The following is a 21,488-nucleotide window of genomic DNA, read 5'->3' on the forward strand; positions in this document are numbered from 1 at the left end:
TGATCAGTAGTTTGTTATGAAAATTTCACAAAGGGGCAATAAGCAGTGCAACCCTCAAACAGCAAATTCTTATTCTGTCACCTGTATATATGTCCTGTGTTACTCTTTGACAGACCAAAAGATGCAATTAAATACTTAAAAAACAAAATATCTATGCGGTCCATCAATTTTGATGTTACACAATACACATGATGCAATTATTTAAACATCAACACAAAACTGATAAAAATTCTTTTTACAGTTTCCAGGAAAACACAGGCAGGTTAAAAAGACATACTTCAATGAAACTATAAATTACCTTGTAGACAGTGAACATATGAATTATACAATGGGCATACAAAACAATTTGACAGGAAGCAGGCAAAAGGGGACAGGTTTGCCAGGTTGACTTTAAACTGAAACAAAGTAAGTTAAAATAAAATACTGTAGCAAAAATTATTTGGCAAAATTTTATTTCTTCTATTCTTAGTGGAAGGCAAATATCCTTTTTGACCTAGTGATGACTTGTGAGCCCTCCATATAGTCTCGATCCTACTGTACTGGAAGAACTATGCCACCAATGTGAGAAAGTATTTGTGGACAAGAAAAACCAAAGCAAAATATACTCTTCTGTCCCCAAAACCTCACTGTTGGCAATTTATATGCCATGGATTAAAAGGGATCTGATTTCTTTTTCCAACAAGTTCTACTGTTTCTTAAAATAAAAGTTGGGTAGCATTTAAAAAAAAAAAATTAAGACAGTCAATTTAATGATACTTTCTAGTATGGTGACAAATACAGCCTCTTTATTTTTTTCCTTTCTCAAAGAAACATTTCCATTCTGTATAACTGCTGCATTGGGCTTTCGTTGACTTTAAAATATTTTTAATATTGCCAATTATGTTTTTTATCCAAGGGATGAATACTCCATTAAGAAAAAATTAAATACATGAAATTGAAGAGTGCTGCTCTGATTGCTACTAACTCATTGGCCAAATGTGTCAAGATGGTAAGGATGTAGAAATTACAGACCATGGTGGAGACTATCTGCTCCCTCTCAGAAGTGAAACCACAGTAGATCTCTCTATTAATTACTGAGACATTCTTTTTACTGTGGCCGAATATCACATGCAAGGGGAAAGATCTTTGAGATATGGTCCATTTTCATGGATCCATGAGTGACTGGAACATACCTTTATGATTTTGCTGATGCTTTTGCAATTGTGGAAATGGATCACAGAGAGATATCATCTATCAAAATAATTTAGCACGAGGGAGGGGGATGTTCACTAGCTAGATAGTAGACAAAAAATTAGGTGAAGGGAAGGACAACTCACAACACAGGGGGAAGTCAGTACAACTGGGCTAAACCAAAAGCAAATAAGTTTCCTAAATACAAAATAATTTAGCTTCATCCAATGATATGTTAATATTAAGGATCATGAGCAAGATTTGGTTAAAAATCTCATTTTTCAGCCTATGATCTAGAGACATTTGTTAACTTAAATCACAATTTAGTTTAATATTCACATCTTCGTGGAAAACCCAGCTTTTGGTAGTTTATCACCTCTATTGTATTTTTATCCAAATCAAAAGACTTGTATAATAAACAAAAGGAAAGAATCGCTCCTTTTGCATTTGTCCTAAGCACATCTAAAGCTCTTTAGATGCCCATCCTAGCTGTTGTTGCTCTTATAGGAGCTAAGATATAGGGTTGCTATGAGTTGGAATCAACTCGACATCAGTGGGTTTGGTTTGGGTTTAAGACGCGTGATTAAACCACACTATTTTTGCAAAGATTTTAAATCATTTTAAACACAGTAGTTGTTGGATATAAAATTTTAACCTACATATTTGTAGGTGGGGGGAGTAAAGTGAAGAAAAGGAAGGTGTGTTTGGTGAAGCAGATGGAGTATGGGTTTACTCAGATGGGCCCTGGAATGAGTGAAGAGTAATGGAAGAGAAATGTGTAAGATGTGGGAGTGTAATTTATCCTACTTGGTATTTCCCAAATGAGGTTTGCTCAGGTTGGTCACAGACCCTGTAGTGGCACCCCCATTGACACTGCCTGCACATTGAACCCAGGCTGGAATCCACCCATCTGAACAAAGAATACAACCAGATATTGCTGTTTTGTATGTTGTTAAGAGGATATACCATCTGACCTTCCCTCAAAATGAAAGGGATAATTGAGCTAATTATGTGATACTATCAATTCACTCAGCTCTTTAATTTCATAGTTGGCTCTCCTATGATAAAAGTGGATTTTTGTTTTATGGTATGCACATACAATAAGGAGAGCCACAAGATGCTTATCATTGAAATGACACACTCTTCTATTGTGTTCAGTAGCATCATATGATCTACTTGCTATATAGATTATTAGAGATTCTGGCTTTGGATCGCTCTATCTTTATTGCTAGCAATGTTCCAGGTAGCTTAATGGGAAAGCTTCAGTGCTGCAGAGCTTAGATTTACTCAAACTGAAGCGCTGACCTTATAACATGGGATCTTCTTCACAACAAAAATCAAATAAAGCAATCATAGTAGTTACAAAGCACTTTGTGCTACTTTAAGCACCTCTTGTTCCATAATTGCAAAAACTTCATGAAAAAGCATTTTAACCTCATTTTGCAGATGAGGAAACTGAGGCACAGAGAGGTTAAGTGATTGGGCCAAAGATTCCTGGTTCAGCAGTAAATATAAGAAGAAGTGGGACCCTAGAGTTCTAGTTTTTCTTCTACATTCTTCAGTTGTTGTTCTGGCTTTGAAAACGCCAGTGCTAAAACCAAAGAATAAAACACTGCACCCAGGTATGGAAAGATAAATGTAGCATTTCATAGAAAGTGTTTCTGGCTCCCTACACACATTCTCTATGTATGGAAATTCTAGCCCCATACTTAAAACCTTGAAGATTTGAAAAATTGAGGTTGTTTTGTTATCTACAGTTAATGAGGTGTAAAATTCGCTTTTCAGGAACATTTATTTGCTCTCAAAGTTGAACCCAAGAATCAGAATTACATAACTTAGGAAAAGTACCAGTTTTCTAATTGTCTCTGGTAGAAAACGCCCTCATGAGTAACATAGTTACTTCTGTATAAAAAAGTAGAGCTATCTTGTAGCAATCAGCTGTCTGGGAAAAAGAAAAGGTTATCACTTTAAAGACGAAAGATCAAAATGTTCTAGGCATATCAGGATACCTTAAAAAAAAAATCACAATTTAGTTTTATATTCACACCTCTGTGGCAAAGCCAACTTTTGGTAGTTTATTTATCACCTCTATTGTGTTTTTACTGAAATCATACAAGAGATTCATTAGCAGGCAATTTAAGCAGCCATTTGAAAATCAATTTTCAGAAATTCCGAGCTTCAGAGATGCTCTCTGGCCCTTGTTTCCTATAGATATTGGCACTCTAAGTAAGAACTAAGTCAGGGGACTTGGGATCTAGAGTGTCATCTTCTTAGTTTTCAGTATGAATGAGATCAGTCTGTTTGTGCAGGACCACGGATGTGAGAAAAGGCCAAAGAAGCATCACATCTGCCTTTATTTATGTTACGTCGACTAGGTTCCTTTGAGTTGGTCGCCAGCTTAGATGGGGTCACTGTGATCCACTTCTCATCTGTCATTTATGGACTGCATTCCACAAGTTCCACCTTTTGCAGAAAAAAAAACTAAACAACTGGAGACTGCTTTTCTTCCCATTCACACCGCAGATGTCTCTGTTCCTGAGTTTAAAACAACAGTAAAGACAAAAAAGCAAATCCCTGTAGTAAGAAACCAGGCTTTTCAATTAAACATTTTATTGTAAATAGCTCCTCATAGGTATGCCTCGTGCTTCGTTCCCCACCCACCCTTGTTTTCTTTTTGTTTTTTGAATTTTTAAAATGATGTTTATTATCAGGACTAGCGTTTCCATGGGGTGTGGTGTTACATTAAAATGACCCCCCTGCACAGCAGGGGTAGAATGTTTCATTGTAACTTTGGTTCCATGCCCAAGACACATCTTTGCTTGATCTGCTGAAACTGATTTCATTGTTGTATTTTCTTTATACAATATATGTTTACAGTTCTTTTCTTCTGGTTTGACATATACATGTTTCATTAAATGCAGCATATATTGTAGATTTTCGACAGGGTCATGTAGGAACTGTCCAGTAAGAAACCTCGAATAATGGCTTTAAAATACACAGTTGTAGTCCTGGCTACGGAGTACTTCTTAGCTTTTGATCTTCTCTCTGGTGTAAACAATTTTGCCATTTTTGAAGGTTTGGAAGCATATGCCTTGCTACGGTGTTATCCGTGTTTTCGGTTACTCTGTAAAACAGAGGGAAACCTTTTTTAGTCATTGTTTCTGCCAATAGCTGAATCAGAAAAGAAAACCTTTAAAAAAATTATTCTTTACCACCTCTTCAAGCTGTATGATCCTGTGCAAGTTACATAACCTCTCTAATGTTAGTTACTTCAATTTTAAATGAGAAAATGAGGAAACTATTTCAAAGGTTCCTATAATAATGCATATAAAGCATTTAACAGTTTTTGGTTCATAGTAAGTGGTCTAATACATTAGCTATTATCATTATTGCATTTTTCCTCCAGGGCCTTCCAAAGCTATGCCTTAAGAAGCTCAATTGACTCATCATGCCTCAAAGTATCAATTTAAAATGTTATTTTCAAAACAGGCCTGCCTGTGCCTTTCAATGGTGAATCTGTATGTCATACTTCCTTCCCAACATTGCAACCACTGGCAGATTGTGTCCACCCTAAAGTCTTGGTTGGAGGGTTCCCTGGGAACTTAGGTACAGGGGTTTCCTAGGTGGCAGAGATATCTCTGAAAAGGGGGTATCCCTAGGCTCTACCTGTCAGGACTCCTAGCCCTCTTACTCTTTAAGGCTACCTCTCTGAGTTTTACCTGGGAAGAAGCATAAGCATTAACACTCTCTTCCCAATAAAACCTACAAATGAAATAACACAGAGGACGTGCATTCATGTGCTGTATAAGGAAGGGGCCATTAGAGTATAAAAGACACGGTCCAAGGAAGTGGGACTTCCATTTTCTGGCTGTGTGCCCAAGGACAAGTCATTTAATTTATCTAAGCCACAATTTTCCAATCTATAAAATAAGGCTATTAATGTGTAACACGACTTTAGTGGTGCCTCAGACATGGTGAGCAAGATCCAAATTTGAAGTAAAGGAGGCACTTAGTTCTAGTCCACCATGCTGAGAAAATTTAAAGACTCAAAGAAATTCCTGCTATAGGTGCAAAGCAGAGTTTTTTGTAGTGCATGTTTGCAAAGCTACTATTTCTGTTTCTAGGACTAGATTAGTTTGTGATGAAAGAGTGATAGAGTCACAGAGAAGAATCAGTAGGAAGAAGTGAAGTTACTGGGATGAGAGTACACTGTGGGAGTGAGAAGGTACCAAGACAGTCATCAGTAGACTCTCAGTATTTTGGAAATTAAAAGGTTCAGATGAACCTTGCACAAAGGTTGACTTGCATTGTACTGCTCAAACATAGGTATGTTATCTTCCCTTGTCTAATGGAGCAGAGATTTGGACAATGATAGCAGGGCAGAAACAGGCAAAGTAGTGTGCAGTTAGTTGTTTCTTGTGTGATGAAAGATTAGCCTTACCCAAAGAGAGGTCTGGCTTTTGTCCTTGAGCATTAGGAGATGATCTCTAAGCCCCTGGAATATCAATCTTGATGAGTGTCTTTGTTCACCTGAGGGCTTTGGCCACTGGATAGCTTAACATTGTCATTTAAGATGGCAGCTTTGGGCCATGCACTATTAGTTCTGACTTTTGGAGGAAAAGGAGACTAAAGGTATTATTGTACCTTCCAGAAGGGGCTGGAAACTAGATATCAGCCATATGGCAGTATGTGAGTGAGCCCCAATAAGAATTCTGAATATCAAAGGCTTAGGAAAGCTTCCTTGGTTGCCAAGACTCTATGCATATTGTCATACATTAATACGAGAGAGTGATGCTGTTCTAATTCTGTGGGGAGAGCACAATGGGAGCTCCATACTTGGTATTTCTCCTGGATTCTGTCCTGTGTGTCTCTTCCTTTGGCTGATTTTACTCTGTATCCTTTCTCCATAGTAAACTGTAGCCATGAGTATAAGAGCTTTCAGTGATTTATGCGAGTCCTTTTAGTGAATTATTGAACAAAAGATGGTTTTGGCAATGCCCCTAAACTTGCAATTAGTGTTTGAAGTGAGGGAAGTCTTGTGTGGACTGTACTATCTAATTCTTCACTTCCCTTTTGCCCATATTGCATTCCAAAGTCCGGTAAGAAGCTGTGGGCTGTAGCACCAATGACAAGGCTCAACGTACACATGGAAGAGACTGGACCTTGGCCCATTAGGGAATAACGACATGGACATCCCCTGTGTAGACTTCTGAAGAACTCATACATATATCCCCCTGAAGAGCCAGTCTTTAGTCACCTCTCATAGAAAAGACATCAAGAACTGGTCAGTAATACCCAGAGAAACAGCATCAACCACCACAGAGAGGGCCACAAGCACTGTCAATGGACTTAAGAAGCATGTATACCTTTCCCTGTACCTCCTCCCTACCCTCCAGTAGAACTGAGTCTTGGATGAGGAAGGAGCAGAGGGCTCTTAGAGCCAGACCATGAACCACCTCTGCTGTAAGGATACCTGGCTCAAGTCTAAGGTAAGATAGTGGAGAAAATGAAATTAGATTTGTAAACTAGGATGGACTTTCCAGAATGGAAAGTAACTGAAGATTTACGGAATCTGCCTAAAATGTAATCACAGGAATGAGTGAAATAAGACAGAAACTAGATGAGATAATCTGAGAAAAATAGATTGAGTTCACATTTATATCCCACTGAGATGCAAGCCCCAAAGAACTAGTTACAAATATAATGCTTGTAGGAGTAATTAGTGATGCAGTGATCAAGGACTCAGCTGCTACCTGAAGGTTCTGCAGTTTGAGGCCACCAGCTGAGATAAATAGATATGCTACTTATGTTTGGAAACCCTGGTGGTATAGTGGTTAAGAGCTACACCTGCTAGCCAAAAGGCCAGCAGTTCCAATCTACCAGGCACTCCTTGGAAACCCTATAGGGCAGTTCTACTCTGTCCCATAGGGTTGCTATAAGTTGGAATCGACAAGACGGCAAGGGGATCCCCCCTACAAAGCAGCTGTGGTGGCACAGTGGTTAAGTGCTCGGCTGCTAACTGAAAGGTTGCCAGTTTGAACTCACCAGCTACTCTGTGGGAGAAAGTCTGCTTCTGTGAAGAGTACAGTCTTGGAAACCCTATGGGGCAGTTCTACTCTGTTCTATACAGTTACTATGAGTCCAAATTGCCTTGACAATATACAACAACAGCTCCCACAATCCACGGGTTTTTTTTTTTTTAATTAATTAAAAAAAATTTATTGTGCTTTAATTGAAAGTTTACAAACCATGTCAGTCTCTCATACAAAAACTTATATACACCTTGCTATATACTCCTAGTTGCACTCCCTTTAATGAGACAGCATACTCCCTCCATCCATTCTCTATTTTTGTGTCTATTCAGCCAGCTTCTGTGCCCACCACCCTCTCATCTCTTCTCCAGACAGGTGCTGCCCACATAGTCTCATGTGTCTACTTGATCCAAAGAGCTCCCTCTTCACCAGTATCAGTTTTTATCCCATAGTCCAGTTCAATCCCTATCTGAAGAGTTGGCTTTGGGAATGGTTCCTGTCTTGGGCTAACAGAAGGTCTGGAGGCCATGACCTCTGTGGTCCTTCTAGTCTCAGCCGGACCATTAAGTCTGGTCTTTTTATAAGAATTTGGGATCTGCATCCCACTGCTCTCCTGCTCCTTCAGGGGTTCTCTGTTGTGTTCCCTGTTAGGGCAGTCACTGGTTGTAGCCAGGCACCATCTAGTTCTTCTGGTTTCAGGCTGATGTAGTCTCTGGTTTATGTGGTCCTTTCTGTCTTTTGGGTTCATAATTAACTTGTGTCTTTGGTGTTCATTCTCCTTTGCTCCAGGTGGGTTGAGACCAATTGATGCATCTTAGATGACTGCATGCTAGCGTTGAAGACCCCAGACGCCACTCTCCAAAGTGGGATGCAGAATGTTTTCTTAATAGATTTTATTAAGCCAATTGATTTAGATGTCCCCTGAAGTCGTGGTCCCCAAACCCCTGCCCCTGCTACACTGGTCTTCGAAGCATTCAGTTTATTCAGGAAACTTCTTTGCTTTTGGTTTAATCCAGTTGTGCTGACCTCTCCTGTATTATGTGTTGTCTTTACCTTCACCTAAAATAGTTCTTATCTGCTATCTAATTAGTGAAAACCCCTCTCCCTCCCTCCTGTCCCACTCTTGTAACCATCAAAGGATATTTTCTTCTCTGTTTAAAGTGTTTTTTGGGTTCTTATAATAGTGGTTTCAAACAATATTTGTCCTTTTGCAAGTAATTTCACTCAGCATAATGCCTTCTAGATTCCTCCATGTTATGAAAATGTTTCACGGCTTCATCATTGTTCTTTATCAATGCGTAGTATTCCATTGTGTGAATATACCATAATTTATTTATCCATTCATCCATTGATGAGCACCTTGGTTGTTTCCATCTTTTTGCTATTGTAAACAACGCTGCAATGAACATGGGTATGCACATATCTGTTCTTGTAAAGGCTCTTATTTCTCTAGGATATATTCCAAGGACTGGGATTGCTGGATCACATGGTAGTTCTATTTCTAGCTTTTTAAGGAAGTGCCAAATCAATTTCCAAAGTGGTTGTACCATTTTGCTTTTGCTTTTCTCTAATGGCTAATGATCGCTTTTGCTTTTCTCTAATGGCTAATGATCGTGAGCATTTCCTCATATATCTGTTAGCTACCTGAATGTCTTATTTAGTGAAGTGCCTGTTCATATCCTTTGCCCGTTTTTCAATTGGGTTATTTGCTTTTTGTAGTTGAGTTTTTGCAGTATCATGTAGATTTTAAAGATCAGATGCTGATTGGAAATATCATAGCTAAAAACTTTTTCCCAGTCTATGTAGGTAATCTTTTTACTCTTTTGGTGAAGTCTTTGGATGAGCATAGGTGTTTGATTTTTAGGAGCTCCCAGTTATCTAGTTTCTCTTCTGCACTGTTCATAATGTTTTGTATACTGTTTATGCCGTGTATTAGGGTTCCTAGTATTGTTCCTATTTTTTCTTCCATGACATTTATCCTTTTCGATTTTATATTTAGGTCTTTGATCCACTTTGAGTTAGTTTTTGTGCATGGTGTCAGGCATGGGTCTTGTTTCATTTTTTTGCAAATGGATATCCAGTTATGCTAGCACCATTTGTTGAAAACACTGTATTTTCCCCATTTAACTGACTTTGGGCCTTTGTGAATTATCAGCTGCTCATATGTGGATGGATTTATGTCTGGATTTGCAGTTCTGTTTTTTTTTCTATATTGATCTACATATCTGTTGTACCAGTACCAGGCTGTTTTGACTACTATGGCGGTATAATAGATTCTAAAATCAGGTAGATTGAGGCCTCCCACTTTGTTCTTTTTCAGTAATGCTTTACTTATCCAGGGCCCCTTTCCCTTCCATACAGATGAAGTTGGCAATTTTTTTCTCCATCTCATGAAACAATGTCGTTGGAGTTTGGATCGGAATTGCATTAAATCCATAGATCACTTTTGGTAGAATAGACATTTTTACAATGTTAAGTCTTCCTATCCATAATAAGCAAAGTATGTTTTTCCACTCATGTAGGTCTCTTTTCGTTTCTTGCAGTAGTGTCTTGTAGTTTTCTTTGTATAGATCTTTTACATCTCTGGTAAGATTTATTCCTAAGTATTTTATCTTCTTGGAGGCTACTGTAAGTAGTATTGATTTGGTGATTTCGTCTTCAATGTTCTTTTTGTTGTTGTAGAGGAATCCAATTGATTTTTATGTTTATCTTGTATCCTGATAAACTGCTGAACTCTCCTATTAGTTTTAGTAGTTTTCTTGAGGATTCTTTAGGGTATTCTGTGTATAAGATCACGTCACCTGCAAACAGAGATACTTTTACTTCTTCCTTACCACTCTGGATGCTCTTTTTTTCTTTATTTAGCCTAATTGCTCTGGCTAGGCCCTCCAGCACAATGTTGAATAAGAGGCAACCTTGTTGATAAAGGGCATCCTTGTCTGGTTTCCGATCTCCAGGGGAATGCTTTCAGGCTCTCTCCATTTAGGATGATGTTGGCTGTTGGCTTTGTATAAATCCCCTTTACTATGCTGAGGAATTTTCCTTGTACTCCTACATTGCTGAGAGATTTATCATGAATGGGTGTTGAACTTTGTAAAATGCCTTTTCTGCATCAATTGATAAGATCATGTGGTTTTTGTCTTTTGTCTTATTTATATGATGCATTACATTAAGTGTTTTTTTCTAATGTCAAATCATCCTTGCATAAACCAAAAACCAAACCCAGTGCCGTCGAGTCTATTCTGACTCATAGTGACCCTATAGGACAGAGTAGAACTGCCCCATGGAGTTTCCAAGGAGCGCCTGGTGGATTCGAACTGCTGACCCTTTGGCCATCCCTGCATACCTGGTATGAATTCCACTTGGTCATGGTGAATTATTTTTTTGATATGTTGTTAAATTCTATTGGCTAGAATTTTGTTGAGGATTATTGCATCTAAATTCATGAAGGGTATAGGTTTGTAATTTTCTTTTTTTGTGGTGTCTTTACCTGGTTTTGGTATCAGGGATATGCTGGCTTCATAGAATGAGTTTGGGAGTATTCCATCCTTTTCTATGCTCTGAACTACCTTTAGTAGTAGTGGTATTAACTCTTTGAAAGTTTGGTAGAACTCGGCAGTGAAGCCATCCGGGCCCGGGCTTTTTTTTTTTGTTGTTGGGAGTTTTTAAATTTCCATTTCAATCTCTTCTTTTGTTATGAGTTTATTTAGTTTTTCTACCTCTGTTTGTGTTAGTTTAAGTAGGTGGTATGTTTGCAGAAATTCATCCATTTCTCCTAGGTTTTCAACTTTGTTAGAGTACATTTTTTCATAGTAATCTGATATGATTCTTTTAATTTCAGTTGGGTCTGTTGTAATATCACCCATCTCATTTCTTATTGGGTTATTTGCTTCCTCTCCTATATTTCTTTTGTCAGTTTGGCCAATGGTTTATCGATTTTGTTAATTTTTTCAAAGAACCAGCTTTTGGTCTTGTCAACTCCTTCAATTGTTTTTCTGTTCTCTATTTCATTTAATTCTGCTCTAATATTTATTATTTGCTTTCTTCTGGTGCCTGAGGGTTTCTTTTGTTGCTCTCTTTCTATTGTTCATGTTGAAGGGACAATTCTTTGATTTTGCCCTTTCTTTTCGTATGCATGCATTTATTGATATAAGCTGACCTCTGAACACTGCTTTTGCTGTGTCCCAAAGGTTCTGATAGGAAGTGTTTTCATTCTCATTGGATTTTATGAATTTCTTTATTCCATCCTTGATGTCTTCCATAACCCAGTCATTTTTGAGTACGGTATTGTTCAGTTTCCAAGTATCTGATTTCTTTTCCTTGCTTTTTCTGTTACTTATTTCTACTTTTATAGCCTTATGGTCAGAGAAGATGCTTTGTAATATTTCGACGTTTTGGATTCTGCTAAGGCTTGCTTAATGACCTAATATGTGTTCTATTCTAAAGAATGTTCCATGTGCTCTGGAAAAGAAACTATACTTGACTGCTGTTGGGTGGAGTGTTCTGTATATGTCCATAAGGTTAAGTTGGTTGATTGTGGCATTTAGATCTTCCATGTCTTTATTGAGCTTCTCTCTGGATGTCTGTCCTTCACCGAAAGTGGTGTGTTGAAGTCTCCTATTATAATTGTGGTGCTGTCTATCTCACTTTTCAGTGCTGTTAGAGTTTGTTTTATGTATCTTGCAGCCCTGTCATTGGGTGCATAAATATTTGATATGGTTATGTCCTCCTAGTATATTGTCCCTTAATCATTATACAGTGTTCTTCCTTTTTAAATTTTTTCAACGGCTTTATCTGTGTATTCATTGGCTTGTTCTGCATATTGCCTGATCTCCTTCCTGATGTCAAGAAGAGTTCTGTATATTACTTTTTTGTATTCTGTATCCAGTAATTCCAGGAAGGCACCTTCATCCAGAAGATTCCTTGATTCTTTTTTTAAGAGCTTGTTGAAGCGATCATGTTCTGCTTCTTTATGTGATTTGATATTGACTGTCGTCTCTGAGCCATCTGTAAGTTATTGTGTTAGTTTATGTTTGCTTACTGTATCCTAGCTTCTTGCTTTTTTTTTTGTTTTTGTTTTAATATGTCCAAATAGGCTGCATGAGTGAGCTAGCTTGATTATTTTTGCCTTTGAAGCTCTAACTTCCTGTCACCAGATGGCTAGAGCTGTTACCAGGTATATGAGCCTAGGAGTCCAGTCACTTTTCTCGTATGGATTCAGCTCAGGTGTCCAGGTAGTTGGTCATCAAGTGTGTGGTACAGGCTCTGTCCTACAGTCTTGGGGGTAGAGGTGACTGGTGTAGATACGAGTATCTGGTTGCAGCCCGGAGTCATGCTCTGATCAAGGCAGGGAGCTGACAACCATCCCTTGAGTGTCTGTGAGGAAAGTCCGTCCCTGTTACCTAGAACACACAGGTGGGTGGGTTCTGCAGACAGACCTTGGGCACCCAATACTTTTGGTTGTAAGGACTGGGAGGTACCGGTTATCCTTAGACCCCAGTCATGGGTGGCTGGGTGACCGGAGTGGAGCCACCAGTCCTTAGGCCCCTGATGTGGGCAGGTGCGGACCCTGTTTAATAGGCAAATGGTGTCAAAAATCAAACACCCACATCTCCACTGCACAGCTGAAACAGTTGCAGTCTGCCAACAAGGGTTTATTCTCCTGAAAAAGACCCGCACAGGTCCATGCAGGGGAGAAAGGTACTCAAAGTCCACTGACCATTTATGCCTGAACAGGAGCCACTTCTGTCCTGAGCTATCCAGGTTAGTGGAGCTGGGAGATTATCTTTTCCCCAATTGTGAATTTATCCCTTCTCCAAGGCCAGGAGAATGGCTCATATCACACAACAGGACCTATCTCAGGCCCAGGGAAATCAACAGCCACTGAAGCTGGCTTCGGGGCGGGGGCACAGTAAAATATACGCAAGTACTTAGCTTTTGCCGAGAGCACCATTCTTCTCTGGTTCTGGAGGTATGAGTAGGCTGTGTGGCTGGCTGCTTCTCCCTGAGGAAACTGCGGCCAAACACTACCACCAGCCCCCACAGCCACTCCCGGAAATGAAGCCTGAGTGTTCCCGGCGATTCAGGTCCAGCAACTCCTCTCTGCTTCTGAACTGCCTCTCTCTCTCCCTGCCACTCAGTCTGTTTTCTAACTTTGCCTTTGATGTTCAGGGCTTCTAGCTTGTCATAAACGTAATCTTTTCACTTGTTTTTTCAGGTCTTTGTTTTAAGAGGGTTCACCGGAAGTGTCTGACTACTCTGCCATCTTGGACCTGCTCCTAGGGTTTAGTTTTTTGGTTTATTTATGTTCACTATCCTTAGATTTCTCTACCTGTTAGAAAGTGGTTCAGATTCTTTATAAACTACATATTGAAAAAAAAAAAAAAAAAAAAAACAACTGTAGCTAACATCTGTGCTCCAATTACCACAAACAACCACAAATCATGAACAGGAGCCACTCCTTCTTCCTGCTTTTTATATCTCTGTAAAGGGTACCACTATCTGACCAGTTATATTATCTGGAAACCTAAGGGATTCCACTCCTTCAACCCTCATATGCACATTATCCCATAATAAAGTTCTCCATAGGTGGCACTGGTAGTTCAGTGGTAGAATCCACATATCAGGTTCGATTCCTGGCCAATGCACCTGATACGCAACCACCACCTGTCTGTGAGCGGAGGCTTGCATGTTACTATGATGCTGAACAGGTTTCAGCAGAGCTTCCAGACTAAGACAACTAGGAAGGAAAGCCTGGCCATCTACTACTAGAAATCAGCCAATGAAAGCCCTATGTATCCCAACGGTCCAATCTGTAACCAGTCATGGGAATGGTGCAGGAGCAGGCAGCATTTTGTTCTTTTGTGTGTGGAGTCACAATGAGTCAGGGCTAACTCGACAGCAGAAAACAAAAACAATAACATCTTTATATACAATTTAAATTAGTTTTGGGTTTATGAGCATACTATAAATCATTAATTTAATAGGGAAATAGTTTATGGTTGTTTGCAGTATGCTTTTTCTATCTGACAAGGAAAATACTTCTCCTCTTGCCTCTTCCTATCTCTCTCTTGTCTGCTTTGGGGACGTAAGCAGCATTAGTCAGTTCCCAGAAATGTCTTATTCCTTTAGATTATTTTAACTCCAGATTATTCCCTGAAAAGTAGATACAAAAAGGCAACTACTTGTTTAGGATTTAGGCCACAGATTACTTGGTAATACTAGAAATTATAATTTAAAATTTATATGTTTGCAAACTCAGTAAATGTTATAGCTGTTTTTTATAATAATACCTGAGTTCCTGCTTATTAACTATAGACCAGGCAATATGATAAATTCTTTACATTAATAACCTCATTTAATTCTCATAACACAACACCATGTTGCAGGTAATATAATTAAAACCATTTTATGGAATAGGAAACCTAATGTCAGATACATTAAGTAAATTGCTGAATGTCACATAGCTAGTAAATGGCAGAGCCAGGATACAACTTAAAAAGTATACTTGACTTCCAAGTTGTGTAAACTACTACTCTAAACCACTCGGACATTTTCCTGCCTATAAGTTCATTTTCACATTACTATGCTATATTATTATTAATTATCATTATATTCTTTCATTCAACAGATAATTACTAAGTGTCAATTATAAGCTACCTTGGAGTAAAAACAAATTAAGTTAAATCTTATACATGCCCTAAAGGAGTTAGCCAAAATGAGAAAAGGTACAGAGATACGTACATTGTAATTTCAATAGCTGAGAGATACTAGGAGAGGTCTCTGATTACTCATGTTATATGAACATAAATGTTGCTGAACATAAGGGAGAAACACCCTCTTTCATTCATGAGGTAGTCCTGCCAATTATACCTATATGATGTTGGGTGAGTCACATGCCTGTTTCTCCAACTGTAAAATAAGAATAAAAGCAATACCTTCCTCACAGGGGCTTTTGTGAGGATTAAATGTATCTATTGCTTAGAAATAGCACCTGGTACGTAAGTGTTGGCTATAACTGATGCTAATGTCCAAATGTACTCATTTTCTAGCTAGTATTTATGAGCTTAGTTTCTCTTCCCTAAACTACCATGTAGTACTTGTCACTGATCTTTATTTACCCTGTTTATTTATTTATTTCTTTGGGGGAAGAGGGTTGTTTGTTCTCTGATGTTCTGATCACTTTGACCCTTTCCTAAAAACTCTCAGCCCATTTCATTCTAAGTATTTTCAGTCATTTGAAGGGACTCAGTCCTCTTCTTTATGTGCTACAAGATTAGTGCTCTTCTTGCCAAAGGAGAAATTGTCAGTCTGAAAAGAAATTCTTCTGGAAGAAGGAATAAAGCCAGAGAGTTATAGACCAAAACCGTTGAGTTGATTCCGACTTACATGAGGACATGAACTTTCGGGCATATCTACTTGGGTCTTTCCTTGTATCAGGTCATGCTAAGGCACTTTGACTTGTCTGTTCTACATTCAGATAATAGTGCTGGTACCCATGGAGAGAGCTGGGTGTCTCTTTTTCATTTTTCAATTTGTTATAGAAAATGTTAAATTGCATGAGATCCAGCAAAGACCCTGATAAACAGATTTAGAATGGCAGCTAGACTTTCCCCATTTTCAATAATGGTATTGAGGTTCATGGTTTCCATTGCTGGCTAGATATCAGACTCACTTGGCGTGCTTGGTAAAAAAAAAAAGACCACTCCCTGCCTTTCTCTTTTACTTTCTATCTCACCCCCTGTCCAGTAATCTGATTCAATAAGTCTGAGGTAAGGTCTTGGAATCTGTATTTTTATTACCATTGGGAATCACTGTCATAGATTATTTATACATGTATTTATGATAATGTGGACTTGGCAATTTAGTAATAATAAGACTCTTTTTTCTTCTAAATGATATTGAATATTATTTGAAAGGAAAACACCCACATTTACTTGATAGCCTGCTTTCCTGAGTTCTGATGAAAATAGATTGGAAGGATTAAAAAAAAGTCATTATTAGCTTGTTAAATTTACAGGATCAGAGATTTTTCAAGTTGGATTGTTTTATAGATATGGATGATATTAAAGATATAGTCATTATCTTTTTATTTTACAGGTATAGAAACAACTCGGTCTGAAGGGAGACTGTGATGATTATACTGAGATCCATAGATACTGTGACTTCCTAAAATATCACAGCTAATTATAGTGAAACCTGTGAGAACCAGAACTCAACAAGACTGCATTGTTTTACTGGGTCTTGCAGGTTTCAAGTTTTCTGCCTTCGACTGGGTGCAGTCTTACCACTTTTCTATCACCCCTATTAGTGGAAAATATTTGAGTTTTCCTTCTCTGACAGGTTTCTGCCTTACACAGGTCCTGGCCTTCACAGGTTCTACTACAGTAGGAAAAAAGATTAAGACTACACCCCCAAATTCTTTATTCCTAGCTTACTTCATAGCTATTTGTTATCTTAATGATAACTCAAATGGATTGGATCTGTTCATCACTTTAGGACATTTCAGCAAACCAAACCAAGTTTGTTTTTTGTTTTATTTTTTTAAACACAGGCATGGCAACAATAGGCAGCATCCTTCTTCTCAAATACCTTTTAGAATCACATTTTGAGAATTAAATGGCATCTTACCTTTAAGAGGCACCTTGACATCAAGGCCATAGAATAAAGGCAAGAGAGAAGAACAAGAATAGAAACAGAAACTGCAGAAGAAAAAGAAGAAGATTATGTAAATCTGAATATCTGTAGTGCCATTCAGGTAGTACAAAACCTCAGCTTTTCCACATTGATCAAGTCCAATCACTTCTCAGAGAGACACTAAATACCTCTTTGTTAAGAACAACAACAACCATGTACCTTTCATTTATATATTGGAAAAGCAATGCAATAAATACCTGGTGTTTGACTGACATTGATTTATACATTTTAGAATTGTGAGGAGGTCTTAGAGACAATCGGTCTACATTCCTAACTTTATAATTGAGAAAAATAAGCCCAGAGCAGTAAATCAATAATCTAATTTCACACAATTTCATAGCACAGTGAGAGTCAGTGCTTAGATTTCCTGATCCCACTCCATTAGGTATCACTGTCTCTATCTTTCCTGTGCAGAAGGTTATTTCAAAAACAAAAAGTACTATCAGAGTATGCACTTAATCACTCAATGCTATCATTGTCTGGTTAATGGGACAGGTTTTTGGATGAAGGCACAGGAGAAAGAGTATGAATATGTAAGATAAACATGATTAACTGTCCAAAATGGAACACGTCTGAGAGGGAAAGAATACACTCTTAGCAACTGCAGTGGGGCAACAGGCATAAATTGGGTCTGTCCCAGGCAACTGAGGAGGTATGGTCATCCTGTTGGCTTGAAATATACTTCTCCATCAATGGATACTTTGCAGGATGAATGAATGGATGATGTTGTTCTAGCTGTCATGCTTCTGAGATGGATCTCTCCTCATTTGGCTTGTGGAAGTTAAATGGAGTCCAATTTGTCTCTCTTCACCAAGAATCTTCACTAGAGAAGTTAATCGGATGGACAAACAGATGCTTGGTAGTACTGGGATATAACTAACTGCACACTAATTACTAATCAGATCACAGGCCAGGTCAGGTTTTAAAAACAGTGATTTCCTTGGTGATTTACATTGAAAGAGTAAGATTTTTGCCTTGTTACTACATCTCAATAATTCTCTATCGGACATTACATCTCTGAATAAGAGTCACCGATGGCATTCTCATAGTGGGCATGTTATTTGCACATTTTTGTTAATGCTGCTGCTTATAAGGCTCTTGGATCACTATGGCTGAATTATATAAGCAAGTTATAAATATGGTGCTAGAAGCTAGAAGCCTTCTATTGGTAACTATTCTATTATTCTGAAAAGCAGAAACTCTGTCCTTTTTTCCATTCTTTGAAGATGAGAGTGATATGATGTCACCCGCTGTAGGAGAGGATGGAGAAGAGGAAAAATGGAAGGGTTCTTGCTACTCCTAGGAGTAGGTCAGGCACCAGAGATGCTTTTTCTGGGCGTGAGGAGATAGATGTCCATCACTTAGTTTTCAGTAGCATGCTTAGTCCATGTAGTGTGGTAGGTAGATCAGGTGTTTGGGTCAGAAACCCTGACCTGGGGTCCTGATTCTTCCATATATTGGTTCCATAATGTAGAGCAAGTCGTTTAATCTCTCTGAACTATCACTTTATTATCTGTACAAAAAAAGGATTATACTATCTGTTGTGCCAGTCTCAAAGAATAATTATGAGAATCAAATGAGTTGATGGAAGTGAAAGTGCTTTGCACATCGTAACATAATTTACATAGTTTTACTATGTTTCTTGTTATCACCTGGTTTGTACAAACTGTAAGTATGGAAATTAGCAACAGAGAAAGAATACTGAGGTACCTCGAGTGGATGTTAAAGTACTGCAAGGGCAAAAATGAAAGGTATCACTGATGTAAGTGCTCGTTAGGCTTATGGGTGGGGAGGACTGAGATCAAGCGAATGGAAGTCAAGTGAACAGAAGGTGTGTAACAACCCTCATGTCTCATTCGATTTGGTAATCTAAAGCCAACTAGGTTGTTTTTGATGTGGTTTAATTTATAGCCGTATGTGGAATATGCAGCTTCCACAGCTAAGGGATCCCTATTTTATGTTAAGTGTATTACCCTATTATCATAAAGGTTAGGAAGTTTAGACCTGTGGACCATGTTGAACAAAACAATTGTGAAAAAAAGATCACATTAAATTATGATAATGAAAATAATCTTATTCCCTCTCAAAATTTCTGTGAGACTTATTTATGGAATGGCTAGGGTGGTAACATCCAACAATATAGAAAATTCCTTTTAAGAGCATTCTTTTTTTTTTTTTAAACTTCAGTTGAATGGGAACTGAAGCACCATCAATTTTCTGGGACAGAATTGCCTTAACTGTGTACTTCCTCCCTAAACCAGCCTGTGAACTGGTGAGAGAAGGAGCAGAGAGAATGGCGAGAGCCATGAGCTGGCCATCCAAAATGGGAAAAATGGAAGACATGAGGCATGTCCTTCAACAATGAGGGAAGCTGCAGGGCCAAGCCCTGCCTTCTGTGGGTCTTCCTGCCAAACACTGGGAAATGAGACTTATCTTTAACTCATTGCAATGTACTTCTGCCTTTTTCAATTCCACAAAACTGAATAGCACACTTCTGAAATGAAGGAAATTTAAACTTAATATTTTGCAGTAGAAGTGTACTTTAGGGTTGGAAAGTTTTAAAATTAAACTCTTTAACTTGACTTGCATTTCTTGGTGTTTCCTAATTTTCACATAAGTGATCTCATTTGCTCCCCATGGAAGCCATGAGAGGAGGGGAGGGCAAGTGTTATCACCCCCATTTTATACATGTGGCTTAGATACAAGGGGTGAAGTCACTTACCCAGGGTCAAATAAGTACCTGAAGACACAGCCTTTATAAGAATCTGGGTCCCTCATGATCTGCCTAGTGGAGCCCAACAACTTCCTCTGATCTCACATAGACATATAACTATGGAAACAGCTGGAGATGAATCAAATTCAGGGAATGGCAAATGGTTTGCTATTTTTCTTCTTGGATGTCTATGGAATACACAGCAAAACAGTCATATCCCTTTCAACACAGAGATTCAGGCAGCTCCTTCCAGTCAGTCAGGCTGGGACACAAGAGAAAACCCTTTTGCCATTCTAGCTGTGTTTCTCAACAGGGTGCTCCAGCATCTTAGGTAGAATAGTTCTTTGTGATACAAGACTGTCTAGGTCATTAGAGGCTGCTTATCCCTGTCTGAGCCTTGCCCCTTCTTCCAACACACACACACACACACACACACACACACACACACACACTCTTCCAAATGCGCTCTTTAACAACCAGTATAAAAAAAAAAAAAATTTTTTTTTTATGTTTTAGGGTCACATTACTCAACGGCACATAACCACAACAATATTTTATCCAGGAAAATTATTAGGTGGCTTGAAAGAAGCAGTTATTCTTTCAGACCATTGGGGAAGTTAACAGAAGAGGGTAATTACCATGCACCAACCTAAGTTTCTGAACTTATTTTTGAGGTGAAACTATGTTGCAAGGAAGAAAGGGCTTTTATGAATAATACCAGGACTTTTTTTTTTTTATGGTACTAAAAATGTTTTAAAAACAAAGAACAATATAGAGTAAAATAAAAAAGAAGAAACCTTTGGGAAGGAAATGAAGTTGAGGAAGGGGAAACTGAGGCAATAAAACACAGAAGAGAAAAATCAATGCAAGAGGTAAAAAAGTCAAGCCCTGATGGCAGATCCTTTACCAGAATCTAGGTGCCTGACTGACTGTGAATCTATGTGACTGTACTTGCCTAAGAAACAGAACAACTGAGAAGAAAGAAAGCAAACATAGTGAGTAAAATCAATATTATATTATGATTAAACAAATAAAGAATAACACAGATATTCAACTTAGCACATACCTTTTCTTCTAAGTCCTTTATCTGTCTTTTCTGGATGTCTGTTTTATCTTCCAAGTCTCGAATTCTCTGAAGAAAGAAAGAAAAAAAAAAAGGAAGCATTAGTGTACACAAAAATCGTTCACCAATCTAAAACGCAAAGCTTTCTGTAAAACATTAGCATTATTGCCAGCAGATGGAAATATCACATACAGATAGTCCCTGACTTGTGATAGGGTTCCATTCTGACAGCTCCATCCTAAGTTGGTTCTGACAAATAATATGCTGAATACCTCTTTTTTTTTTTTTTTAAAGTTTTCATTATTATTGCCTTTTATTACCAGTATCTTTATAAATGCAATCTTTGTCTTTGGGTGTTGGAAACGTTGCATATAATCTTACTGATATATCTTAATACATAAAAACATAATAAAATACACAAATTATAAAAATTTACTCCGATGATGAAGAGTTGGATGACTTTGGCGTTTTGTCAGTTGAGGTAAGAACTCTACTTGTAGGAGATTCTGGATCATCTGGATTTTTCCTAGGAATGGGGATGGCGCTTCTAGTTAGAAAATTAGTGAGAGTTGTCTCTATGGTCCTGTCCTTTCTTTTCTTCATACATTTCACGATACCATCTCATTGTTCCCCAAATCTGCCTACCCACTTTAGCAAGGTGATCAGCATGTGGGTCCATGTTTGCAAGCAACTGAAGCCCCTGGTTTAGTTTAGAAAAACTTCAGCTAATCCTTTCACTGTAAATTTTTTTGATAACTTCTCTCCTTCCTCATCGTCATTCTTTCTTTCTTCTTCAGTACTTCTTTCCTCTTCT

At 38.2% G+C, this 21,488-nt stretch overlaps 1 protein-coding gene across 1 annotated transcript in view; it reads right to left on the bottom strand.

The window, feature by feature from the left end:
- Positions 1–4,053: 4,053 nt before the first annotated feature.
- The window catches only part of JAKMIP2 (janus kinase and microtubule interacting protein 2), a 212,603-nt gene continuing 195,168 nt past the window's right edge, over positions 4,054–21,488 (bottom strand). The window contains exons 20-22 of the mRNA XM_049874007.1: positions 20,678–20,743; positions 16,833–16,903; positions 4,054–4,294 (exon numbers count right to left, since the gene is read on the bottom strand). Of these exons, the coding sequence (XP_049729964.1) occupies positions 16,853–16,903; positions 20,678–20,743 (117 nt within the window). The 3' untranslated portion in view covers positions 4,054–4,294; positions 16,833–16,852. The remainder of the gene's footprint in view (positions 4,295–16,832; positions 16,904–20,677; positions 20,744–21,488) is intronic.

The sequence above is a fragment of the Elephas maximus genome, chromosome 2 (genome assembly GCF_024166365.1).
Source record: "Elephas maximus indicus isolate mEleMax1 chromosome 2, mEleMax1 primary haplotype, whole genome shotgun sequence".
Lineage (NCBI taxonomy): Eukaryota > Metazoa > Chordata > Mammalia > Proboscidea > Elephantidae > Elephas > Elephas maximus.